The 27,962-nt window shown below is 44.8% G+C and overlaps 1 protein-coding gene across 2 annotated transcripts in view; it reads left to right on the forward strand.

The window, feature by feature from the left end:
* Positions 1-422: 422 nt before the first annotated feature.
* The window catches only part of EFNB2 (ephrin B2), a 58,503-nt gene continuing 30,963 nt past the window's right edge, over positions 423-27,962 (forward strand). The window contains exon 1 of one of the 2 annotated variants that reach the window (XM_079972984.1): positions 423-1,408. In XM_079972984.1, coding sequence (XP_079829110.1) covers positions 1,281-1,408 — 128 coding nt within the window. In that variant the 5' untranslated portion in view covers positions 423-1,280. The remainder of the gene's footprint in view (positions 1,409-27,962) is intronic. The other variant, XM_079972983.1, reaches the window with a different exon arrangement.

The raw sequence follows: 27,962 nt of genomic DNA on the forward strand, positions 1-27,962 counted from the left end.
AGCGCTGCGCTCCAGCTGCCTGAGGAGCGCCGGTCCGCCCGTCCCTCAAAGTTTGGGAGCCCAAAGAAGCCGCCCTCCGCTTCCCCAACGCCTTTAAAACAAAGGTTTTTATTTAATTTCAAAAGTAACAAAAATCTAAGTGCGCTTTTATTTTCAACATAAAAATACTCGGCTGGGAAAGAGCGTTTGCGACCCATAATGATCCCCACCCTATGAGGTGACTGACTGGAGCTACTGGATTACCTGTCGACGCCCTTCCCTCCCTCCCTCCCGCCACCCTCTCCCCCCCCCCCCTCGCGCGCAGGTCCCGCCCCTTTCGGAATGCGGGGCCTGAGCCTGGGCGCGAGGTTGGCGTAAGTGACAGCGGCGTCGCCCAACCAGCGCCGCCGTTGCCGGAGAAGGGGGGTGGCCGCGTTTATAGAGAGGAGCGAGGACGCGGCGCTCGGAGCCTCACTCTCGCCTCTGGAGCCAACGAGGAGTCCGCGGCGGGGAAGTCCGGCAGCCCGCGGCGAGGAGCGCTTGTTTGTAGCCGCGCGGGGAGAAGGAGGAGGAGGAAGCGGACCACAGCGCGGGGACGAGGGGAAGTTGAGGGGGGAAAGGAAAGAGAAGCGGGAAAGCGAAGAGAAAAAAAGGGCTGCTGCTGCTGCGGCGAGCGAGCGAGAGCGCGCCTTCCTCGGTGCGCCTTCGCCAGCCGTGAGCTGGTCGCCTCGCCTGGTCTTCGTCGTCGTCTTCGGCGCGGGCGCTGGGAGCCCGCCGGAGCCTTCTCGCTTGCCTCGGTCGCCGGGAGGAAGGCTGCCTATTTTTGCGGGTTGGTTTTGCCCTCGTCCCGGGCCAAGGAGAGGATGAAGCCCCGTGGATGCGCCGGGCGGGACCTGCTGCGTCTCCTTCTCCAGGTGGATTTATAGAGGCGGCCAAGGACGCGCCCACGGGGGACTTGGGCGTTCCGGCGCCTTTCTCGCGTGCTCTTGCCGGCCTTCGCTCCGGTCCTTGGGGCGGCGGCGGGCGTCTCTCTCCTTGGCGGGCGCTTCCAGTTGGGGATTGCGGCTCCTTCTCCTCCTTCTCCATGCCGGCGCCCGGGCGTCCGACGCACTGAGCCGGCCGGGCGAGCTCCTTCCCTGCCCGGGATCTGGTGGTGGCTCCTTCTTCCGGGCGGAGGAATTGTGGTCGCCGCCTTCGCTTGCCTGGTGGTCGTCGTCGTCGTCCTCGCCGTCGTCTTCCTCCGCGGAGTTGGCGAGCCTTTGGGACAGGACCCGGCGGCGGCGGCGGCAGCGCCCCCGACCATGGTAGCGCGCCGGGGGGGATCCCCGTTCGGGAGGTGCTGCTGGGGGATCTGGGTGCTTTTGTGCCGGACGGTGCTGGCCAGCTCGCTGGTGCTCGAGCCCATCTACTGGAACTCCTCCAACTCCAAGTAAGTGCGCGGGGAGCCCGGATCTCTCTCCGGACCGGGGTTTGGGGACGGGGGGCGGTGCGCAAGGGCAGGCAGGTGGGTGGGCACGTCTGGCATCCGCCGCGGGATCTGGTCTGGGGTGCGCTTGGGGATCGGTTCTGCTCTCGGAGCAAATGGACTAGGAGAAGTCTTGGCCCTTCTAGGTGGCCCGATCCTGCATCTTCTACAGGGCGCACAGTGCGGAGCTCTGGGCCTTGGTTAGCGGGTGGCGAGGCTCTCTCTCTCGGGTACCCGTGCGTGCGTAAAGGAGGAAGGTTCAGCTATTTTTGCTACGGGCGCGCGCACACATCACCGATCCTAAACGCACCGCATTCATCCGATCCAAAAGCGAAGGTTGGAGCCTGAGCCTGCCCTCTGGGTCCTACGCTCGGGTTTTTCGTGTGAATGAATGGAGCGCAGCGGAAGACACTTGTGTGTTTATTCTGCCGCTGGTTTTGCGGGAAGGAAAGCCAACCAGAAAACAACCCTGTTGGACCCGGTTGTGCGGCCGGCCCAGGAAGCTGGCAGAAGTTTAGACAGTTTTGACAATGGGTCTACTTGAGGGCAGTGCTGCAGTGGTGTGGAGTGAGGAGCCAGCATGAGAAAGTAGGGAAGGGTGCCAGAATAAACCAGCTGTTCCCTCTCCACTGCTACATAAACTCCCAGTTAGCTTGACCATTAGGTGAAGTGAAGTCTCTTAGATCCTTGGAAACAGGGCTGATGAGTCATGATGAGCCCAGCTTTTTCATTTCTGGCCTTCCATTACTAAACCATGCAGAACAAAGATTATGGAAGTGGCCCCAGCAGGGTCAGAGCATGTCTCTACGCATAACTGTTGGAGTGGATTGAGATAGTTTCTCCAGAAAACCATTGATGCAGCAAGGCAAAAGGTGGGAGTTTGAGAGGAGTTTGCACCTTGATTCCAGTGGATTTAAGATCGTATCTATATGTGCCACCTATCAAAACCTCTGGGTAAAAAGACTAGGAGAAGGCATGGCCTGTTTGTAGTTCAGGAGCATGTGAATCCATGAAATGCTTGCAGCGGTGGACGGCCAATAGTGAACTTTAGGTATACTTGGAATAAAGTGAGGCTTCTGGGAAGAGAGATTTCTCTTGCCTTGGAAGATGTTTTACTATAGATAAAACTGACTATTCAAACTTTGAGAAGCCTATTTAGGGTCAGGTTTCTTCGTTAGTGTGTGTGTGTGTGAGAGAGAAAGATGTACAAGTGAAAATCTGGCCAGTGTCCTCATCGGGAGAATTAATTTTCGAGAAGACGTGATAACGGTGCCTTGTTTAATGATGTCTTAGGAAGTAGTTTATTCAAAATGAGCAGAGCACAACACGCCTATAAAACCTGAGCAAGCTTGCTGGATGTGAACAGAAGACAGGCTCTCCTATAAAACACGGTCAAACGGCTGTTAAAATACCTTTAAATGAGCAACGCATTGAGGAAATGGTCCGGTTCACAAGTGTGAAATAGCTCTTCAGTTGGGCGCCTGTGTGTGTTGCTTGCAGGCTCCGTGTGAAATGACTGCAAGTTTGGATTTAGACCTAGAAAGCCAAAGGAGTTTATTCGGGAAATCACATTCTGACTCCATTTTTCTTCTGCTCCCTTTTAGATTTCCCTTCCTGTCCTTTTCCAAGGAAAGGAAGATTTACGAGCAGGCTTCTGGACCTTGATAACATGCAGGGTTTGGGTTTTTTTTTAATGTGGAAAACCAAAGAGGGGCCATTTGTTTTCATTATAATGCAGGAGCCTTGGTCCATCTTTAGCGGGATCTCGTGCGTGTTCAGCCCAGCGGTGCTTTCTTCCCTTCCCTTCCCTAGGCAGACATACAAAGAAATTGCTTCTCTCTCCCTCTCCCTCTCCCTCTCTCTGTCTGTGTGTGCAGAAAAACGGTCCTTACTTGCAGTTGACACTATGGATTTGAGCTTGTTGTTCCAGTTCTCTCTCAAACCTGGAAAATGTCAGATAGGACATTTGTGTTTAATCAAGGAAGGTGCCTGTTCTTAAGGGGGAAATGCATTTCTTGAAATTATTGTATGTGAGTGTGTGTGTATTTGTTGGGAGTGGGAAAACCCACATAGTTGATAGCATTAAGTTTAGCCTTAGAGGAGAATGGCATATTCTCCCGCATACTGCTGCAGCAGTCTAGTGATCGCTTTATTCCTACAGAGGTCACTCTTCCAATATATATCGGTATTCTGCTGTGCTGTGGTCATTATTCTTCTGGCTGCTTCCAGGCCTAACCTGCCTTCAGGGTGCACCCCCCCCCCTTTTAGAGAAAGCTTTCCTTTTCAGTCTCAAATGGCCTGAGTCGCTATTTACAGTGCGTGGCCTCGCCCTCAAAGCAGTAATTCTATCTAACATCTTCCCCTTGTTGCGTAAACTCATAAAAGGTCGAACGTTTATCAAGACTACAGTTGAATTACTTATGCTTTTATTCCCAACTTAAAATACAGCACTTGTTTGTCCGCTGATGTGATTTTAAATTTTGTTTACCCAAATAGATTAGTCTTACTCAGCGCACTGGCAGAAGCATGCTAGAAGTGACCTGAGGTTTGTGCTCTCTCGCTCTCTCTCTCTTTAAAAATGGCTGTGGCCTGTGATTTTTATAGGCCTTGCGGAGGCCTGCACTTAAGGAAAATTTTCAAATGCAGTACATTATTCGTATTGCTCTAAGTGGTGGCAGGATCTTCACTTTTCGGAGAGCGTATTTCAGTTTAGAATTCATCACTGTTGTCTGCCTGAAGAAGAATAGATAATGTTTCCTTATTAAATCAGAAATAAAATGCAGTTGTCTTCCGGAGAGCTTCCCTCTCACCTCAGTAACTTCTCAGGAGAATATGAAGACCAATTCCAAAGATAACTGCCCCGGAATGAAGTGTTTAATTCATTTAATGAAGTTAAATACGAACCGTTTACGATTCATATATCTGTTATACAGGGAAGCAATGAAAGGAAGAATTTTAGCCAGGCTCATAGTGGATATGTGATAAGACTGTAGAAGAAAGTAATCCAAATTCCTTCATGGCCTCCTAAACTGCGATTGCTCTGCGAGTTGCTTTAGTGACCAGAATTTTTAGCAGGTGGTGTGGAAGGGATGACAAGAAGACACCCAGATTGTATTTTCAATAGTATTCTGCTGTAACCTAATAGCTCCTTCATTTAAATATTCCATGTTTTTGTGAGTGTAGGATACATTGCCTATATTGCTTTGCCTAAAAGGTGTGAGCATATAGGTAGGCGGAAAGGAATATTTTTTCTTGGATGCTACTTTTGTTGTTGTAAGGCTTCAGACAATGAGAAACCCAGGTTCTAGGAAAGCATAGCAAAATAGACTTTTAGGTCACTACAGGGACACTTCTCAACATAGGATATTTCCCTTCTTCCACTCTCGATTTCCTCAGTGGAGCTAACATGACCACAACTGCCCAACTTAATAGTACAAACCACAAACTGCAGTTTATTCATAGTACCTTTTAGTTTGAAGTGGATGGAGCTTTCCTTATCAATAACATTGGCTAAATTGATGTTGCCTTACCCCTTAAATGGAGTAGTTCTGTCAGCTAATCATTTTTCTTTATCCACCAACCCTGGGACTATTTTCCTTAGCAAGATGTAATTTGACCAAGGGAAGGCAAACAAATAGCTAAATAATATCTCTGATAACCTATTACACGTAAAAATCCGCCACAGTTAGCCTGAGTAAACACTAACCTGTCAAGGGCTGATAAAACGGCCTACAATTGATGGCCCAGTTTAAGCCATCTTTTCAGTGGCAAAAACCAGCCTGCTTCTCATTGTTTGTTTGTGAAATTCTTATTTTTTTTTTGTAGGCAAACAAATGCACATTCACTGCCGACTGAATAGCCCCTTGAACTGTGCTCTGCAATTTGTGTTTGGGTTAATCTTGTCGGTTTTAATATAGAGAAGTAGGGGGCGGGGAGGGGACAAAGTGCCAAGGATAGAATGAATTGTTAGTGCTTCCACATCCCCATTCCTTGCATTTTGTCAGGATGATAAACTGTAAGTAATGGACAGTCTTGCTTCACAAGAAAACTCGGCCTACTGGAGCATAAAGAGCTTGCTGAAATGCTATCTTGCAGCGCGTTTGGAAGCACTCCTACTTGACAAGGATTTATTTGGGAATCCTGGAGCTTTGCTTCTTAATCCTAACCATTATAGAGTTACATTGGAGAAACGCAATATATTATATATGAAGATGCTTGGAGCTGACTCGCACACTGGATTATGTATCAAATGGTTGGGTACTTCCTTCTGAGCTAGCAAATCTGAAAATGGAACACTTGCAAGCCTCTTCTTTGATAGGGCAGGCAAGTAGCATACCCCAAAACCTTTCAGGTATTTTTGCATTAACTAGGCTGCCAAAGCTCATAAAAAATTGCCTGGCAGTGGCCTAGTACTTCCAGCGCTGAGCGAGCCAAGGCTGTTCCTTTTAACAGCTATTTCTTGTGTGCTTTGTACCAGTCAAGCTGAACTTACCAAACCAAAACATTTTGTTTTTTCAGATTTCATCTAAAACATAGGGTTGGATCCCAGACATGTCATGCGTAGGGTAGACCCACTGAAATCAATGGCCGTGAAGTTAACCATGCCTTCAAAGGACCTATTCTTAACATGGCTATCTCTGTATCCAAGCCACGATTTAGCCACTTACTGCTCAAAGGCAAAGTCCCAGGCAGCACAAAACTTATTTTATTTACTATGCTTGTAATCCCGTGTCTTTCCTCCAAAGCAGCTCCTTCCAACTCTATAATTCTCACTCTAAGCTCAAGTCAGTGTGCATGGTTCTCACCCACCATCTTATCTTCACAACAACCCTGTGAGGTTAGGCTGAGAGGTCTGGGACAGGCAATGATCACCACTGAGCTTTGTAGCTGTGGGGATTTTAACATGGGTCTCCCAGGTGCTGTTCTGAGAACACTAACCACTATGCAGCAGCATACACTGCTACACTGGATTTAGGTATGTTTAATCAATTCATTGTGGTTTACTCCCAGGTAAAATGTCTATGTATGGGGACGCAGGTGGCGCTGTGGGTTAAAGCCTCAGCGCCTAGGACTTGCCGATCGAAAGGTCGGTGGTTCGAATCCCTGCGGCGGGGTGCGCTCCCGCTGCTCGGTCCCAGCGCCTGCCAACCTAGCAGTTCGAAAGCACCTCCGGGTGCAAGTAGATAAATAGGGACCGCTTACCAGCGGGAAGGTAAACGGCGTTTCCGTGTGCGGCTCTGGCTCGCCAGAGCAGCGATGTCACGCTGGCCACGTGACCCGGAAGTGTCTCCGGACAGCGCTGGCCCCTGGCCTCTTGAGTGAGATGGGTGCACAACCCCAGAGTCTGTCAAGACTGTGGCCCGTATGGGCAGGGGTACCTTTACCTTTACCTTAAAATGTCTATAGGATGGCAGCCTTCAAATACTGTACGCTCCTTGCAAGGTTTGCAAGACGTTAACATCTTACATTTGGTGACTCTCTTAAACCTCTGCATGAAACTTAGAAAATTTCTTGACTCGTTTTTCTACGGTCAGTTAGAACACACGATTGGTCGCAATCAAAATTGCTGTAATTACAGCAATCATCTCAAAGCCTCTTATCTGTATGTCTTCTAAAGTAAAGTTCTTACCTGGGAGTAAGTCCAATTAAACTCAGTGCGCCTACTTTTGATTAGACAGGCCTAGAATCACATTGCCAGTTCAGTAAAGGTAAATTGCTATCATATAAACTTGAAGTCCTAATAGGAAAGGGCGCTCCCCACCCTTTGTCCTATTTTAAGGGCCACAGAACAACTTTCTGCTCAGGAAACATTTCTTGAATAGGAAATTGGTAGAAAGTTTACCTCAGGATAAGTCTCTGTGAGAAGTTGCACCTTTAGGAAGTCTGTTAAAGACGCTACAATTATGTGGGTTTTTGTGGTAGATGGGTACAGATCTAGTCTTAAACAAGCTTGACTACTTACAACTTTACTGATGCAAGCAAAAGACATGATATTCTGGGGGGATAAGAGTGTTCAGAACTCCATTTCCCCCCCAATTCATTTATGGCCTTTATATAAACTTGCCATTAGCATAATGTTAGGAAGGCTTGAGTGGTTAAACATTTTGATTAAAGCATGGGAACTTAATAACTTTAAATGCCACGCTTGGAACTTAAAATGTTTTCATATTTTCAAGTTATAGCCCCCCCCCCAATTTGTATCTGGCAAATGTAAAGTAGACTGTGGGGGGGGGGGGGAGGAATGGTGTGATGGCCCAAGACAGTGTAAGAACTGCTTGGAAAGAGAATTCCCGTGGCTCCATTGTTTCTCTGCAAAGCTGGTGCACACAAAGACATAACGCTATTCATCCCTTCACCCATGATGGAAAATGTAAACCGTTGACACAGTTCCTCTTGTTTAACTTGTTTAATTCTCATTTTAAATTCAGTAGTATAGCGGCCGTGTGAACTCTGGAGATTTCTTTGGTAATCCATTTTGTAGTTCCGAATCAAAAACAAAGTGAAAAGGTCTGACACAATTTGCTTTTATTTTTAGGCAAATCAACCCTGCTCCTAGTTAATAAGGGGATTACAACCCAGACTAGGCCTTTACAGATGTAATGTAAATCAAGGGCAGGGTATAAAGAAAGTGATCCCCTTTGATTGAAGTATGGTAAAAAGGCATAGAGAAACTAGCAGCGGTAATCTGATTGTATGGCAATAAAACCACCATTTTCTGTCTTTCAGATAAAAATAATGTGGTAAATCCATGCAGCTCATAAGATGTAAAGGCAGATAAAGGGGGATGCCATGGCAACATATAGATTAGCTTGATGTTAGAAATGACACGTCTATGAAAGGAGAAACTAAGGGTCTTGCTTCAGGGCTGCAAGGTATTATGTGAGAATTGCAGAAAAAAACTTGGGGGCTGGGATTAGGAAGTATGAAAGGCCTACTTGTAGCCTGGCTGGTTGAAGCAGTAAAGAAAAGCTGCTCAGTTCTTGCTCATTGGTAGCGTATAATATGGTAAAGGTAGATTTCATTTACTACCTTTTTTTTATTGCTCGAGATTTGGGCTGATTAAAACTTCGGATCACTGCAATTGTTCTGGCGTAGAAGTTTTTCCTTTTTAACTCCTGGCCCAGCGGCGACGGTCATTCTGTGGGATTAGCTGCACTTGGGAGTTTGTTTCCTTAATCTATTTGGGATATTCAGGCAGGGACATGCTGGCAAGGAACAGAGAGCAGAGGGGATAGGTGGCGTTGAGGTTATCTGAAAAGAAAAGAGAGGAGGCTTTTGATTCTAGCCATCTTTCAGACAGGGCCCTTGCAGCTCGCACACCACAGGAGAAGCTAAAATAAACATTCCACATTGTCCTTTCCCCTTGGCCAGATGATCCTTCTGGAGATTTTCTTTTTTTAAAAATTGTTTCTTATTTCACAACCCCTGAGAAGAGAAAAGAAGTGGAGAAATCCTTCTTTACATTTTTCCAGACACCCCAAATAAACTTGAAGCGCTTAATCCAGGTGGCATTTATTTCTGAAGGGCTGAAGCCTGAAGCTCGAATTCCACGGTGGACCTACTTCACTTTAGAAACAGTTGGATCAAACTCTGTTGCATTAATTTCAATGGAATTAGGCCAGCATAAAGGAAGTTTACCCCTGCTGACTGCCATATATCCTTAGGGCTTGTAGTAGCTGTAAAAGTAAGAAAAGAAATGGTTCGCTGCTGCACGCATTCTTCAGTACATCTGCTTTTAACTGCCCTTTATAAAATAACTTAAGACTCCTGTCTTGCTAGAGTCCTCACAGTTAGTAAAAAGAAGCCAAAAGCTAGTCAACTATTATTACATAATGAGCCACCATATTACAGACGAGAAGCTCCTTCTTTTATCACTTGTCTGTGTGATAGAAAAAGCCAAATAAATTGTAAGGCTACACGTAGAAAAACAAAAGGCAATTGGTGTAAAGTAGATCATGGAGTAAGTCTGGCAAAAACCCACATGTCAGCACTTCCTTGCTAGCTGTAATATGTTGTTTTTGTGGGTTACTGTGCTTTAGAGTTTTGGCATATTGAGAGAAAGCCAACTGATTTCACCCCCCAAAAAACTTGCAGCATTTTCCTTTTCTTTTGCAGAACCTCTTTGAAACATTCTTTTGACCCATAACCATTTTTCCAAACCCAAAATTGACATGCTGCTCAAAGTTAATATGGTTTAATAAATGCACTGCTGAGGGTTGAGTGTATTTGTGTAATGTCTAAAGTCTCATGCACGGCGATGTTCTCCAGTGTCCCAGCTTAACCTTCAGAAATCTATAGCAAAAGATCCATTTCTGCTGCAGATACTATGCAAAGCTCAGGGGCAATGCCCTCTACTTTACAGGCTGGTCACATCCAAGCACCTTGCATTCTGCATTTGACAATGATTGCTAATGGGCTATTCAACTAAAGTATTTGCTTGTTCACAGGGAACAGGGCATGATAAATGTCCAGCAAGCTTGCGGCCTCCTTCAGCTTTTCAAATGCAGACTGGTGCATATTTATGGAAGGCAAATCACAAAAGAAGCAGCTGAATTACTCTGGCCTTACCCTTTCTGTTGGAACAAGGGTTAAAGTGATTAAAGAAATAATGCAAGAACCAATGTCATTTGTTTGCTAACCATTATCCAACATTTAGCTTTCGAACCTACCTGTCATGTCACATTTCAGAAACATCACAGATAAAACTGTGCACATTTAATACTGCACAGGAGAAGAGGAAATTGTTTATGAAGTGCTTCCTGTGCAGTAGCTGTCAAGCAGGCTTCTTTATGTCATCCCCTCTTGAAAGCAAGTGTGGATGCAAATCTTAACGTTGTACTTACCTGTATACACGTCTTCAAGTGAAAATTTTGCAGCTGGGAGATAGTGCTTTCTGTTGCAAAGCATATTCACAACACACAAAGGAAGCCATTAGCGCTTGATCTGTTGCTGTAACTAATTTTTCTCTTAAAAGCAGCAAATTTTTGTGGCACTAGTTTGTCCATTCCCTTCTTTTAAAACAAACAAACCCATAAATTGAGACTGTTTTACATTAAGGGCCCACAGAATAACTTCTGCATGCTGGACATGCCATCATTTTAATGATACCGAATTATGTTACCATTGCATTCCTCTGAGGTCAGTGGAAATCTGGGTCTAACTCAGTTTTGGAGACAGTATATTGTAGCAGTCAATTTACCTTTTGCTTTGCAATCCAAATGTTTTGTCCGTTTCAGAAGGAATGGTTTGACTCCAAATATAGAAATATTTATAAAATATAAGTGTTTACACATGTGTGTTGTGTGAAAGGCCACAATTCAGGCCTTTTGGATTATTGTTTTTTCCCCTCTAGTACATACCCCTCTGAACTATTGAGTACCCAAGAGTCATACAGCAGTCTAATAAATGCATTTCCATACTTGCGTTGAAATTAATGTGAAGCTTGGATCCAAGTGACTCTGGTTATGATGCTGCTGAAAGATTAAGGGTCTGCAGCATGCGATGGGTGATGCAATGAAGCCTTGCTATGCTTAAATGTACCCTCCAGCCCATCCACCTTGGATCTTCACTGCATCAGATGTTTAGACCCAGATTGCACAGGTTGCTTTCGTCCAATCTCTGAGAGCACTTTGGGTTATCCAATCCATTAAAACAAACATTATCATTAACATATTGTTACATCATTTTTCAAAAGACATGCGTAATTAAGTCCTCAAGTCAGCTCCTATTAGAATAATTGGAAATACATTAGGAGTTGGGTTAAAAACAAAAAAGAAAAGAAAAGCTGGATCAGCTCCTTAAAAGTTTACAGTATTTAAGGAGTTGAAATTCAGTTTCCTGCTGATTCGCAGCTGTTGCAATTTAGTTATAACATAGCTAATATGTAGTACAAAGTAGCCAGTTTAACTAAAAAAAGAACTTGAGTGGATTTGATAAATGGTGCAGTATCCGTGTCCTGTATAGCGTGTCTACACTAAGATTACAGCAGAGGAAACATTGTGAACATTGCTGCAGATTCTCCCTTTGCTTGCTTTCTGTAAAAGTGCAACACAACACCTGGACATCTTTGATCTGTATCTAGTGGTAACAGTTAGAAGGTAGCAGGGTGAGTGGAGCAGTGAAAGTTTGTTTTTATTTCTAGTCAATTGTACCTGCGTGGTTGCCTCATTTTGGTGGATCTTTACAGAGTAACGTGTAAACAAAACATACACGTAGCAGACTACTTAATGTTTATATTCTTATTCTTATTATTATTATTTTATTTATACCCCGCCCATCTGGCTGGGCTTCCCCAGCCACTCTGGGAGGCTTCCAACAAAATATTAAAATACAGTAATGCATCAAACATTAAAAGCTTCCCTAAACAGGGTAGCCTTCAGATGTCTTCTAAAAGTCTGGTAGTTTTTCTCTTTGACATCTGGTGGGAGGGCGTTCTACAGGGTGGGTGCCACTACCGAGAAGGCCCTCTGCCTGGTTCCCTGTAACTTGGCTTTAATCTGGAAGCAGCAAAATGCCATATTTTAAAGTTTGAAAAAGTTGCCTTCATATAGCTGCTTCTTGCCCAGAATGAACTATATAAAGGCTGATGGGTTTATTTCTCCTCATTGTGCCCAAAGAGTTTAAACAACACTTGTGAAACTGCAGAGCTATTAAAAGGAATAGACAAGAATAAACCCCAGGGTCACATCCTCTAGGATATTCCAGCTATCAGTGTCAGGTTTGTGCTGCATTATTAATCCTTGGTTAATAAATCGCATCGGACTGATGACCCTTCTTCTGAAGCTGTGGGGGAAAGCTACGGATAACAGCCAGCTTGACTTCTATTAAAAACTTGTGTGTGCCCTTTTAGAATTAGAGATGCTTTGGAACACACCATTCTATACTGGATATAGAAACTCCTGCCAGTTGTGTGAGCGAAACATCCAGGGGTGTCCAGAACGTTTTGTATTCAGCAAAATCCAATGCCTTAAAATGAGACTTGAGTCCATCCTGGTAGTTGTCTACAGTAATCCAATAACAAATTAGGATGTACATATTTTTATTTTTATATAGCATTATTGGTGGGGTTAGCCAACGTGGTGCCCATGAGGCCTTCAACTGGCACCTGCATAGTGTCTTAGCACCGCCTCTACTAATGAAAAGTGTACAGTTAAAAGTGGAAATTGAAAGAGTGAAGTTCTCTTCCATGTTTTTCTAGGCACATTTTCATCATACCAGATCAAGCTTTAACCCAGATCTCATGGGAAAGTAAAGCATGTGTACATGCAGTTTCTCTTTTTCTTTCTGTTGTTGTTGGTGGGGTGATCTGGAGGTATAAAGGTAAAGGGTAAAGGGAGCCCTGACCATTAGGTCCAGTCGTGGCTGACTCTGGGGTTGCGGCGCTCATCTTGCTTTATTGGCCGAGGGCATACAGCTTCCAGGTCATGTGGCCAGCATGACTAAGCCGCTCCTGGCGAACCAGAGGAGCGCACGGAAACGCCATTTACCTTCCCACCTATTTATCTACTTGCACTTTGACGTGCTTTCGAACTGCTAGGTTGGCAGGAGCTGGGACCAAGCAACGGGAGCTCACCCCGTCGTGGGGATTCGAACCGCCGACCTTCTGATCGGCAAGTCCTAGGCTCTGTGGTTTAACCCACAACGCCACCCGCATCCGATCTGGAGGTATACAGTGAGAGAATTTACCAGAGGGGGTGTTGCCCACAGCACTCAAATCAAATTTTGCAAGGAATGCTTATACTGTATATTTAAAAGATTTATATATTTAAAACATCTTTACCCCTTTTTGCCACTGCTTGAGGCAGCTTGAATGGAGAACTGATGCTACTGGGCAGCCTGTGTATAACTAAAATAAACAGCATTGTGAAATGTTGCAACATAAGCAAGAAAAGTCAGTTCCCTACCTGCGGTGCTTCCCATCTAAATTTGGCACAGGGCTGGAGGGGAGACTGTTGTCTTCCCAACCCTTCATGGCCAAGTTTGACAAGTGGGAGGAGCTGTCCACCTGTCAACATCGCAATAACATCAGGCAGCAGTTTTTGCCCACGGGGTCCTCATAAGCTTGTTCAAAGCACAGGGCAAGGTTGCACTTTGAGAGAAACTTCTGAAGGCTTCGTCAGAAGCCTCTCTCAAAGCACAACTCAAATTGATTAATTTTTTTATGTATATATTTCAACAACCCCAAAGTTTGAGAGTGAGGAGCATAGATGTAAAGGTGGAGTGTCATGGTTAAGTTGGCTGTTCTGCTGAAGAGCGCTTAAATTCTTTATGCACATTGTCTCTAGAAAATGACATTGCAAGGAAACTCTCAGAGGATGAAACTGTAGGTGAGCAGCTTGCTAGAAAAAACCAGAAAAAAGAGTATTTTTTTTGCAAACGCGTTGTATGAGATAATTCAGTAGAGCAAGTTTAATCAAAATTGGAGATGTAGTAGTTACATTTTTTAAAATGTGGTGATCTGTTGTGGAACAATCCCAGTGAACCATGGTTACCCAGACCTTGATGCTGATTGCGAAGGGGCCCCCATAAGAATTCAAAATGTACCGCCGCAGAAGTTAGGTAGGAGTGACTTAGCAAAATGGCATAATGGGCCAAATGGAGAGACTTGGTGGGCTGAAAGTTCCCCTAGCCCTGGTATGGGGGAATGCATTGGGGGCTGGGAGAATACTATTGAGGCAATGGATGTGCACAAGTGCAGTGAATATGTACATGGGCATGGACGTTTCCTTTGGTGCAGAATTCCATGCTGGCCAAAATGTTTTGTGCATGCTAGCTTTGATGAGTCTTAACCATGCTGGGGCGAAGGCAGAAACCACGAAGAGCCCCCTCCCCATTTCCTATTGTGCAGAGTGATTCTCTTCACCACAAGCCCACTGCTCTTACCAGAGGTCTCTGAGGCAGGAGAAAGGTCTCCTCTCACTTCTGTAAATTCCAACATGGTGAAACGTCCTTTGGTTTTAAGTTACTTCATTTCACAGACAGATCTTGGGAGAAGGGTTGTTTTCTGTGTGTGGATCCTTCATGGCGCTGGAAGCGACTGAGTTTGAGAATGCTAGGATGAGTTGTGTCCATTTCTCGATTACCCGGCCATGCGCCATGGGGTGCCATGCCATTTTGCCAGTGGGAGTTCTTGCTGATTTAGCAGGACAGTCGTTCTGCAGTGCGCCAGCTCACAATGCCAGCATTATGTCACCAGCTGTGATGTGCTGCTGCAGGAGCTATTGGGCCTCGCCCTGAACACACATTTGGCATGGAAAAGGGCAAGCAAACAAATCGACTTCGTTTTGCAACAAGCTAGCACAGTTCAGTCCCGAACATCAAAACCTTCATTAAAGCTTACCTGCTTTGGCAAGTGGGGTTCAAGGAGTCTGGCAGTCCTGTACATAAATCTGCACATTGCTTTACTGCTGGCTCTCATTGAGTGCGGTATCTTCACTACAGGTCTACTTTGGCTGGTGCTTACCATCTGTTTAACTGGTGCCCAAGCAGGGTTGATTTGTATGCCTCAGTGGGCAAAATTGCCATTTGGCATTAGTATCACCTTGACTCCTGCGAGGGGCTCTGCCATCCGTTTGCGTCTTCTGTCCACACTCCAGTTGTTTTCTTCACATTTAATTAATTTTCAGTTTTATTTCAGGAGCAGTCTGGTTTAGTCATTCTACAGAGCTTTAACCTTTATCTCTCTCCCCCCTTTTTTCTTTTCTCAAGGTAATTCTAGATTTTATTAGTGAGCTGAGCAGGGAAAATCATGTTGGCTGGCAAGGCAGCCAAGCTGTGTGAGAGAAGGGTTTTTGTTTTTGTTCTAGCAGCACAATCCTATGCACCATCTACCTGGAAGTTAGTTCCATTGAGTTCACACCACGAGCAGTTCATTGCAAGCAGCAACAGTCGCCTGATTGTTGACATTTGTCAAGTGCATGGGCAAAAACATGTCACCTGGTCATAGCTGTCAACTTTTCCCTTTTCTTGTGAGGAATCCTATTCGGAATAAGGGAATTTCCGTTAAAAAAAGGGAAACGTCGACAGCTATGCGCCTGGTGCCATTATTATTATTATTATTATTATTTATTAAATCTGTATACAGTTGTATCTCAGCTCCCGAATGATCAAAAACCGGAAGTGAGTGTTCCGGTTTTTGAACATTCTTTCAGAAGCCGAACGTCTGGTGGGGCTTCCGCAGCTTCCAATTTGGAAGTTGAACGTTTTGGAAGTTGAACAGACTTCCGGAACGGATTCTGTTTGACTTCTGAGTTATGACTGTACAGCCCTTCCTCTGAGGATCACTGGGCGGTTCACAATACACAATATAATCATGTCCCATTCTGCTCCCCAAAGGGCCTGCATATCATTTGGACCCACTTAAAATGGTTGCCATTTTAAAAATATAAAAATATAAAATGAGAACACCCCCTTCCCACAAACACGTTTAAAAGGCCATAGAATGTTAATCAGCCAAAGGCCTGGGTATAGAGAAGCATCATTGTGATCTGAGGAGATTGAAATGTGGGTGACCCCATGGGCGTAGCCAATTAAAGCAATAGAAATACTTAACTAACTGACCAATCAACTGTCCCCCTAGCAAAAGTTCTGCCCCCCCATAAGATTCTGGCTACACCCATGGGTGACCCCACCTGCATTTCAAATTTAGCCCACAGAGACTGGGTGAGTGGGTGGAATAGGTTAGGCCTACTGACCAAATTCTGTTCCTTACACTGGCACACACCACAGGCTTTTATCACCCAGATGCAAAGCACCACACACCTGCATCCATATGCACAACTCCCGTGCCTGAGTCACTGCCTAATTTGCCTCACACCCTTGGGAGAGATGGTTCCAGATACACTTGGCATGACAGGAGGAGTAAAAAATAGGCTCAGCAGAAGGTTTTTCCGGTGGACCCAATTCTGTTCTCCCTCACCCACACACAGGAATTGTGACATGAAGCCATTGTTTTCATTAGCCCTGGCCTGTGTGCAATAATGAACTGACTTTGTCCTTTTTGAGCCACCATAATTGGGCATCACAAGGATTCCATATTGGACAAGTCTTCAGCGAGAGTATACATACTCCGATGGCCTCAAATGTTTTTGTCATTCATTTTTGGCTTCTAGCAGTCTACGGTGTTAAATATATTCTGGGTGCATCTGTGGGCGTGCTCTTGGTGTTTTTAGATGTACACTTCTGCTGTTTTACATGTACAGTGGTACCTTGGTTTAAAAACAGTCCGGTTGAGAACGATTTGGTTTACAAACTCCGCAAAACCCGAAACAGTGTCTTGGTTTGAGAACTTTACCTTGGTCTAAGAACGGAATCTGAATGGTGGAAGGTCACCAGCGGCGGGAGGCCTCATCAGGGAAAGCGCACCTTGGTTTGAGAACAGTTTTGGTTTAAGAATGGACTTCTGGAACGGATTAAGTTCCTAAACCGAGGTACCACTGTACACCTAAAAATGTTAAAAATGGTTTCTTGTCAAAGTACTTGGGAAGCCGCACACGAAAAAGCAAATGGAGGTTTGTGTTTTTCCTGTGTGAGCACCAATTTTGGGTCCCAGCGAACTATGCAGCCCAAACTGTGATGTGCTTGCTTGTATATTAGGTGTGTGCTGGTGCCTAACACAGCACCATGGGATACAAGGTGAATTGTGGTGCTGGTGTGTTCCATGGTTGTATAGATGGTGGGCTATAATAAACACCATGTTCTTTATTTATTTTTGCTTTTACAGACCTTTTTGTTCCATCTTGCAATCCTTCTCACATTTTTTCTGCCAAAGTTGTAGTAAATTCCCTGACTAGGAAACTGGATTAGATCAAGATTGCACATGAGGGGTTTAGATTTGGTTTTCTTTTGGCTCTTTCCTAACAAATCTTCCCTACAGTGTTTTTTGGTGTGTGTGTTTTTTTAAAGTTGACGATGGATAAACAGTTTGAATGGGAATACTTTGACACAAAGGTATTTGGGAACTCTCCATGTAAATTTTAAAATTTACGTGAAATGGATTTGAGGTTGATTCATTCACTTTATATATGCACATTCTCAAATACCTCAGGAGATCTGCATGATGAGTACCCTTCTTCGGGTAAAAAGAAGCTTGATTTCTGTACTGGCTGAACCCTGCAATTTTAATTTTTTTGAGGCTTGTGACAGTGTGTATCTTTTGGGCCTAGTATTCACGAGTCTGGTATTAGGAGGCGACTGCAATAATCAGTTGGCATAGAGGCAGGGGAAAGTAAGTTTTGGTGTGAATTGGCCACAACTGCTGACACTGCCATTGTTAGAAATGACTGGTGCTACGCATCCCAGCTTGAAAACAAGTGTGCTTAAGGAAGCTTGTGGTTTCTTCAACTAGGCAAAAACCACATGCTCTCTTTCTCTCAAGGAACAGCAAAACCAGTATCTCTTCTGACACATAGTCAGTGCTTGAACATTCCAGCCAAAGGACAAGGGAGTCCCCACCCTCTTTTGTTCTTGCTGTGTGACTCAGAACAAGACTGCACAGGTGCCGACAAATTGTAATTAAGAGGAAGGAGTCTCAAAACTTTTAAGGGTTGCCTCCTTACACTCTTACGTCTTGAAAAGGGGATTTCTGAATAAGGGACGCTGAGCTTCTGCTAGACTGCCACAGTCTTGTTGCATTATCTCTACCAGCTTGGGCTTGTGATTTATGGTGCCCTTTAAAAAGTGCACTCTGGCAGATACCAGCTGGTCTCTCTGCAAGCTTGGAAAGAGCTGAGATTCAGAACTTTCGAAAAGAGGTGCTTGCTAGGCTCACTCTCCACTCTCTCTTCTTACACACTTAAATCTTTACATCTTCGCAAGGAAAGGGCGTTTCCTGCTTCCCAGATTGCAGAGCTCCCACAAGAATTCTCTTGAGTCAATATATATATATATATATATATATATATATATATATATTTGCAGCAAGCTATGGTGCAGAGTATTTTTATTTTATTTTAGGTATACTGTTTTGGCAAATTTGCTGCCATTTTTTAGACATGATCTGTGCAGTATATTTTGAATAGTGTGCATGCAAAAACACATGCTGCGCTTTGAAGCAGCATCAAGCTCTTCCTGTATGTTGTGGCTACAAAACAGAATGTCAGTCTTTATATCGAAAGGGAGTCTGCTTTCATTGCAGTGCAGGTTCGGTTGCACAGTGCTGTAGGCAGTGAAATTTAATATTATTGTGACTTCTTTAGTAATTTTAGGATCACAGAAGGAAATGGATTAAAGTTTAAATGTAAAGGCACACATGGCTTTTGTCAAATGGAATCTGAGGTTACTTACGGAGGGAGTGCCTTCTTTCCCATTGTCTGTATGAATTAGTAGTTTTCAAATAATCAGCCACTAGGCGGTAGATTCAGTGTCTTGTCGTAGAAAAAAAGGAGGTTTACAGAGGCATGGCCACACATACAGACCTGGCAGTGAAGTTACAGTTCAGAGCTGTTGAACTGGTTTGGTGCTGTAGGCTTTCAGAATTTGGGTTTCTCATTCATTGTGCACTTGCATAAAAATATTTTTTTGTTTGTTTGCCACTATATAAAGACCTGGCTGGTGGGGGGGGGGAGAGAAATAGCTATCTGCATTTAATACTCTACCCTTCAGACTCTGCAAATGCAGCCTTGTGGCCTCCCAGCACATTGCCTCCTTGCTATGCCTTTCTTTCCGTAACTATAACAAACCAGCCTCTACTGTTTTGCCTTGGAAATGTCCGAAAGTAGGTTTGCCTGAAATAACAGGAAAGACCCCCAAGTGCGGATGTGCTTATACAAAGGCAGGTGATTTCTGTTTAACCCCCTACTCACTGACTTGTTCTGTAGCTGCTTGAAATGAATTGACTCACCATCCCTACGGTTTGCATCTTTGGCAATTACTATAATGCTTCAAAACACAGCGTTTGACAGCCTATTCTTGTGTGAACCTACAGCACTGTTGCCCTCTTGTTATCTTGCTGGTATTTAGAACAGTGCATTCATGCTCAAACCTGTTCTAATGTTACAAGTGCAAAAGGGGGCAGTAAAGTGCTATCCAGAAAATGCTATCTTTTTGAAGAGTGGGGATCTGCTTTTTTTTTTATTGCAGATACTCATTTTACTCTCAATTTGTTATCTCAGTTATTCATTGGTTAGTTATTTTAGGGGACACTTTTCTGCATTTAGTGGTTTTTAAGTGTAGTGGATGTGTGTTTGCAAAAGACTTACCAATTTTAACAATAAATGCACTGGTGGGGAATGGTACTTCAGCTCCTGTCTGAAGTTGCTTTGCCCTTTTATTCCCCCCCCCCTTTTGCAAACGGCCAGAACTCTTCCGTACATACACATGTCTGACAAAGTGCTTTTGCAAAGAGCTTCAATCAGTTAACAGTTTCTCTTATGTGTGCTGTACTTCCAGCACTGTATTCCTATGGAAACTATGTCCCCCCCCTCTCCACAAAAGAGGGGAAGAACGTTGAGAGTTGGGGCTGTCATGAGATGTGGAGAAGTAAAATGTGGAGTGGGGTCAAGGAGTCAAGTGTTGGGCTCTTGGCCAGAGGTGCATGCATGATTCATCAAGAAGTGGTAGGAATGAGCATCTAATTGCCCTCCATTTACCAATTACTTTTTCCATCTGCTCATTCTGTGGGGCCATTTCATCTCTATAAGGATATGCCCATGATTTTACTAAAGGTGGACAGTGGTACCTCGGGTTACATACGCTTCAGCTTACACTCTGCTAACCCATAAATAGTACAGTGGTGCCCCACAAGACGAATGCCTCACAAGACGAAAAACCCGCTAGACGAAAGGGTTTTCCGTTTTGGAGGCGCTTCGCAAAACGAATTTCCCTATGGGCTTGCTTCGCAAGACGAAATGTCTTGCGAGTTTTTCCAACTTTTTCCCCTCCCCCCCTTTTTCTAAGCCGCTAAGCTGCTTATCTGCTTATCCGCTAAGCTGATAAGCCGCTAAAAGCCGCTAAAAGCCGCTAAGTTGCTAATAGCGCTAATCCGCTAATCCGTCAATGGGCTTGCTTCACAAGACGAAAAACCGCTAGACGAAGAGAGTCGCGGAACGGATTCTTTTCGTCTTGCGAGGCACCACTGTACCTCAGGTTAAGAACTTTGCTTCAGGATGAGAATAGAAATCGTGCTCTGGCGGCGGTGCGGCAGCAGCGGGAGGCCCCATTAGCTAAAGTGGTGCTTCAGGTTAAGAACAGTTTCAAGTTCAGAACAGACCTCCGGAATGAATTAACCCGAGGTACCACAGTACTATGTATGTATATGTATACATATCTGTGCATGTAAGGGGGGGAAAGTATACTGTATGCATATGTAGGTATGATTCCCTATTCCTACCTGCAGAGCAGGCAAATACAATATTATAGTGTGATGTTCAGCAGTGAATTCTGGGGAATGCAGCTTCCTCCTGGTGGTTTTCTGATGGTGGCATGAGTCCACTGCAGTTGACAAGATTCATGTGGCTAAAAAAAAAGTTACCAGAGTGATAATGCAATTCTAAAATAGAATATTCATCATATCCATAAAGCACTTTTTTTTTTCATTTAGTAGACCCCCCCCCAAAAAAAAGGGGAAAAAAGACACTGCTGAGCATTAGCTGGTTCTTTGTGGGAGCTGAAATTGATTTAGCAAATGGAACAAAGCTCTCTAGTGCGACAAGTACTTACAGCATTCCAGTAATTGCTCAGCAGAATATTGCAAACATAATAAATAATAAAATGAAAATAGTTGTGATGTTACTATGTAAGGAGGTCACTTGTAAAAGTACCATTTATAACTCATCATTTTCAGCTAAAACAGGCTGTCCCTCCCCCCCCAAATAAACAATGAGTGAACTGCATACCTCCCAATTCACATTCTTTTAAATCTTAGATACCCAACATAAAACAGTCTTGGCTATATGAGAGTAGTGCAGACGGGACAAGATTCTGTATATAGTTTTTCATTTGGGAAAAGCTCTCAGCAAATGATACTGTTGCAGGGGAAGATCATTAAGTGTTGTCAGGGACTCAGCAGGAGCGCAGGGAGGAGAAGAGATGGAGAGCGAGGGGGAGCAATCCGAGGGCAGCGTAGGAGAATATGACAGCAGCCCGAGAGATTCCATGAGCCTCTCCAGCGAATCGGAAGATTCACAGAAGGGGGCGTCGATGGGCAGGGCAAGGGGCGAGCCAAGGGGGACACCCCAGAAGCAAGGGGCCAGCGGGGACTCCCAGAGCAGCAGTTGGAAATCAGGACCAGCTTCCCCACCAGAGCGCAGTGGGGGGGAGGAGTTCCAGGTGTCAGAGCCCACATATGCACCACCAGCGAGAGAAGATGAGTCAGGGTTGACCACGCCTCCATCGGAGAGCGAGTTAACGGTCAAGAGGAAAGTTGCAGGTTGGGCGCGCGCGCCAAGTTCAAAGGTACAGGCGAGCGGCACAGAAGGTAGCCCGGATAGGGAACCAGGTCCTAAAGCCCGCCGGAAGGAGGGGCAAGAATCGTCAGGGTCAGCGTCAGAGGAGTCCAGGAAAGATGAGACCCTAGCGGGCAGGAGGGCCCAGAGGAGAAAGGAACTTAGGAAGAGGTGGAGCAAGGCGAGAGTCTTAAACTGGTGTGGAAGGGGAGGAGACTCAGACGGGACTTCGCCGGTCTAAGGTCGGGACGTAGAGCTGCACGCTGCGGCTTTAAAATGGAAACTGAATCTCAATAAAGACTTTTGTACATAACTACAGCCTAGCGTTGGTCCTCTGTGAGCTGGGACCTGGAGGCAGCTCTGACAAGTGTGCTCAGTGGCGCAGCGTGGGTTGTCAGCACCCGGGGCAAGGCAAGTAATTTGCGCCCCCTAACCCGTGGATTTGCGCCCCCTAACCCTGCACCCCCCATGCTACGCCACTGAGTGTGCTGCATTGCTGCCAGTCTCTAGGCTCAAATTCATGTGTTAAAAGTATTGCATGAAGATTTAGCCTCTCCTCATGATTTTACAATAAAGTGGTACCTCAGGTTAAGTACTTAATTCGTTCCGGAGGTCCGTACTTAACCTGAAACTGTTCTTAACCTGAAGCTCCACTTTAGCTAATGGGGCCTCCCGCTGCCACCGCGCCGCCAGAGCCCGCTTTCTGTTCTTATCCTGAAGCAAAGTTCTTAATCTGAAGCACTATTTCTGTGTTAGCGGAGTCTGTAACCTGAAGCGCATGTAACCCGAGGCACCACTGTAATTACATTGTCCTGCAATGTGCATTTAAAGAAATGTATTTCCTTTCTTACATTTAGCAAGCAAACAAGAGGCGGTTTACTAAACACTCTCTATCAGTTGTAACCTCTTGGATGTAAACTATTAGGCCCAGTTCATTTCAGTGTCTTGATGGTGGAAGACTCTGCATAGTATCAGTTCGGTTGTCAATATCCACCTAGCAAAATGGGCTTATGAAGACCCTTCATCGCACAGTACTGCTGCACAGAACTGTTGTGGGAGGGCTAGGAGAGTGACATGGTAATACTTTTCACATATGATGATAAAAGTATCCTCGAGCTCTGCTGGCCTCGCTTGTATACCCACGCGAATGTGTTAATGTGTGATCAAGAAGGCATCTTGAAATAGGATGTGCATTTGTAGCCAGTATAAAGACTGCTCTGTATTCTCAAGTGAAAACACACTTCTAGTCCCGTGTGTGAAAATACTCTCAAGAGTGAAGTAGGCTGGTGATTGAGGTTTGGCGGTAGTTTTGTAGCTGATTCAGGCTGCACCTGGCTTTTTGTGGGGAGTGCCACACACAGTATGGCAATAATGCAACAAAACAACAACACCACAAACTGGCTTATAAGTATAAAACCAAATTTACTAGAATAATAACTAGAATAGAGATAGACTTGTAACCGTTCAAGCAACAAGCATACTAAGGTGCCATGTGCACAACAAAGCCTGGAGATACTGTAAACATGGAGTGGATAAATGTACAAGTTACATGTGCAATAAACGTTTATTCTAGTTATTCTAGTAAATTTGGTTTTATATTTATAAGCCAGTTTGTGGTGGTGGTGTTTTGTTGCATTATTATTACTGTCGCCACATTTGATGCTTTGTGTATATACTGTGTGTGGCAAAGCAGCCCATGTATTTGAAGGAGCCTGCTGAATCGTTGTTAATCTGGCTAGTTTTAGCTTTGTCTGTTTTATTTTGTATTAATGCTTATTTTCTGTTTATTTTAATGTAACCTGCTCTGGGATTAGGGCTGGGTGATATATCGTCCAAAACAGATTTGAAGTCCAAATCATGATATTGTGTTTGTGTGTGTGTTATGGGGGGAAAAATCACAATGCAGGAAAAACCGTGAAGCCAGCCAATGCCTCTCCATACCTCCATCCTTATTTCAGACATTGTGACATACCAGTGTATCGTGATGTTTAGCTGGCGATATATCACAATGTTGAAAACCAGATATCGCCCAGCCCTATCTATCTGGGATTGCCTTAGCAATGAAGTATTTCATAAAAATGCATAAAGAAGGAAGTTCAGTAACCATGGGAACTAGAAAACACTGGGAGAGGCAGAGTACACCTAAACTGTTGGGGATTTTTTAAAAAAAGTCATTTGGGAAGAGAGATTACAGAAGAGTTGAGGCATGTACAGATGCAGCAACTGTAGTGTCTTGGAAGTCTTCATACTTCTGTAGCAAATGATACACATGAGTTGTTTCCTGCTATTTCATGTTTGTCATAATGTGTATATTACTTGGCATCCTGACACGGTAGAGGAACAGCCTTCCCACACACTTTTACCACACAGGTAATACAGTGGTACCTCAGGTTACAAACACTTCAGGTTACAGACTCCGCTAACCCAGAAATAGTACCTTGGGTTAAGAACGTTGCTTCAGGATGAGAACAGAAATCGTGCTCTGGCGGTGCAGCGGCAGCAGGAGGCCCCATTAGCTAAAGTGGTGCTTCAGGTTAAGAACAGTTTCAGGTTAAGAACGGACCTCCAGAACGAATTAAGTACTTAACCCACAGTACCACTGTATAGCATATGAAATGGATCCCACATGGACTTCCTATTTCATACATTATGTCATCTGTGTGACCGAGGTGCCCGGTGTTCTTCCACCAGATGAAACTCCCAAGCAATGGATTCCCCCATTAAATAATTTCTGGCAAACAGGTTTTTCAGGTTTTCAAACATTTTCTTGCACTAAATACCTCTTCCCCTGAAGAACAGCTTTTGCACATTTGAAATGCATTTGGAATCATGGACTGAATATATTTTGTATACACGCATAGGAGCCTGTTGTCCTCTTTTCATATTCTAAGCATCACTGCATTTCATTTATAATGAGCGAGCATCTTATGTTTGAAATGTCACCATTCAGACTCACATTTGGGGAGTAAAAAACAACAACAAGGAGGCTTTTCTTTTTTCTGAAAAAGGAATGAAAACAACTTGACATCTGTTTCTGAAGCTTGGTATTTCATGTTCAAATCGCTTGCCCCAGTGCTTCGGTATAGAAGCTGGCTACGCGTTGGCAAAGGGTGCCATCAGTCTGTACCTCTTGGCTGCTGGAATGGTTCCTAGCAGCCATATGCAGCTCCATATTTTCTGTTGCAGGAGCCACGAGAAGGGCAAATAAGGCAGACAAAGGGAGATTAAAACCAATTTTGTTCATCAGCTCCATCTGGTTCTGTACGCCAGCCCTAAAATTAATATGTTCTCTGTCTCCCCTTATCTTGCATCTATGTACACGTGATTAACAGCGCACCATTTGCTTGTTTGTGCCCTGTTCAATTTCAACGGGGTTCTTGTTTGAATGTAAATCTGTGGTGAGAATGAACAGTGAAACGGCTGGAGGTTTTGCATTAGAGCTCTAGGTTTTGCATTTGGATTTGGTGCTTTGCATCACATACCTTTGCTCTGGAAGATAACCCAACAGCTGCAGACATAATGAACCTACCCTTACTGTGCAGCTTTCAGCTGAACTCTTTAGAGGACGTGGCTTTGCCATCATTGGTTTGGGGAGACTTTTGCTTTTGTGTATTAGTTACAGCTCTGTTTTAACCAAAGTTTTTAAAGTTACCGTATTTTTTCCTCTATAAGACTCGCTTTTTCCCTCCTAAAAAGTAAGGGGAAATGTGTGTGCGTCTTATGGAGCAAATGCAGGCTGTGCAGCTATCCCAGAAGCCAGAACAGCAAGAGGGATTGCTGCTTTCACTGCGCAGCGATCCCTCTTGCTGTTCCGCCTTCTGAGATTCAGAATATTTTCTTCTTGTTTTCCTCCTCCAAAAACTAGGTGGGTCTTGTGGTCTGGTGCGTCTTATAGAGCGAAAAATACGGTAGCTAAAGCACTACTACCCTCACCTTTTTCAAAGTGTCATCAGGGAATCTGACTGGATTGTGGATATATAAAATCTCTAAAGACTGTATGTCCCACACAGATGGTGGCACAAGTACACCAGCAGCCTCTGCTTCATGAATGCAAAACGTCACAGAATACTTAACGCCACAGTCCATAAATCAATTAAGGTGAATCAGAAGTTGTGGTCATTCCAGTTAATATAGTAAAATCATTTAAAATATTTACTGATTGCTTATTGTAAAACACTTATACTCTGCCTTTCCAAAACAGCTCAAGGCTACCTGAAAAGCAAGAGAGAGGAAAGGAATACTAACGATAAGTGAATGAATGGGACAGATCAATTAAAAATACAATACATTTGAGGTCTTGTGGGAGTTAAACTCGGAAAGATACATCCATAAGACCCATTGTAAAAGCCTGTCAACAAAAAAAATCACTAAAATCACTAACAGCCAAGCCTTTCTACCTTCACAGAGTACCTAAACTTTCTGCCCTATTAAATTGGAGTTTACATAGCTTTCTTATTTCTAAGCTTCCTCATAAATATCTGGACAGCCTCTTTTTGCCTCTATAATCCTGTGCCTTGTAAATTAATATGTAGTTTTTGAAGTGAAATGGCTGCAGAGCAAGTGACTTAAGGAAACAATAAACACCCACACATTTTTCTTCATGTATCTTTTAAAGAATACATTTACAATATATTTATTGACTATCAGGCTGTGTTCTTTTTGAATGACTTTTTGGATGACTCCGCCATTCCAGCGGCAATTGTAATCCCTCTTACCTGAGAGCAAGCCCCTTTTAACTTGCTGGGACTTAATTCCAAGGAAGCATACACAGGATTGCACAGACAGATTGTTTGGGGGTGAAGATGCAAAAGTAAAATAAAACGGTGATCTCTGCAACCTTTTAACAGTTTTTAGGCTAGCAGAGATCCATTTCTAGCTCACAAACTCACAATTAAGAGTCTCTGAGCCATCGGCACCATCTTCTTGCGTGCACCTTTTTATGTGCTTGCTAAGGCACAGTCCTAGGGACGCAGGTGGCGCTGTGGGTTAAAGCCTCAGCGCCTAGGGCTTGCCGATCGAAAGGTCGGCGGTTCGAATCCCTGCGGCGGGGTGCGCTCCCGCTGCTCGGTCCCAGCGCCTGCCAACCTAGCAGTTTGAAAGCACCTCCGGGTGCAAGTAGATAAATAGGGACCGCTTACCAGCGGGAAGGTAAACGGCATTTCCGTGTGCGGCTCTGGCTCTGGCTCTGGCCAGAGCAGCGATGTCACGCTGGCCACGTGACCCGGAAGTGTCTCCGGACAGCGCTGGCCCCTGGCCTCTTAAGTGAGATGGGCGCACAACCCCAGAGTCTGTCAAGACTGGCCCGTACGGGCAGGGGTACCTTTACCTTTACCTTTAAGGCACAGTCCAAGTGTCCCTGTTTTCCAGGGACAGTCCCGGATTTACAGAAGCCGTCTTGGTTTCTGATTTGATGCAGGAATGTCCCGCTTTTCCTTAGGACATACCGTATTTTTTGCTCTATAGGACACACCCGACCATAGGACGCACCTAGTTTTAGAGGGGGAGAACAAGAAAAAAATTCTCTCCCTCTCTGTGCAGCGCCCCTTCAGCGAAGTGGCAGGAGAAATGGAGCCCTTTCCATTTCTCCTCCTGCTTCGCTGAAGGGGCGCTGCGCAGAGAGGGAAAGCTGTGCAGCGCCTCTCCAGTGAAGTGAAGCCAGGGGAGCAAGAGGGATCGGTGTGCACCGATCCCTCTCGCTCTCCTGGCTTAAGCGAAAGCAACGTGAAGCCTCTGGAGCGTGGTGGGAGCTCCCACTGCACTCTGGAGGCTTCAGGCGGCTATCCCTGAAGCCAGGAGAGTCTTGCTCTCCAGGCTTCAGCGAAAGCAACGCGAAGCCTCCGGAGCGCTTCGGAGGCTTTGCGTTGCTTTCGCTGAAGCCATGGAGACTGCATTCGCTCAATAAGAGACACACACATTTCCCCATAATTTTTGGAGGGGAAAAAGTGTGTCTTATAGAGCAAAAAATACGGTACTTGCTTTCATCAGATAAATGTTGGAGGGTATCCTAAGGCAGTCTTTCCCAACCTGGTGCCATCCATATATTGTAGGCCACAACTCCCATCGGTGAGCATGGGAAGGTCAGGGAAGGCTGGGGCAAGTTGTTGGTAGGCATATTTAATCAAGTGCAAGATAACAGG

Source organism: Podarcis cretensis (assembly GCF_951804945.1).
Source record: "Podarcis cretensis genome assembly, chromosome: 4".
In the NCBI taxonomy this organism is placed as follows: domain Eukaryota; kingdom Metazoa; phylum Chordata; class Lepidosauria; order Squamata; family Lacertidae; genus Podarcis; species Podarcis cretensis.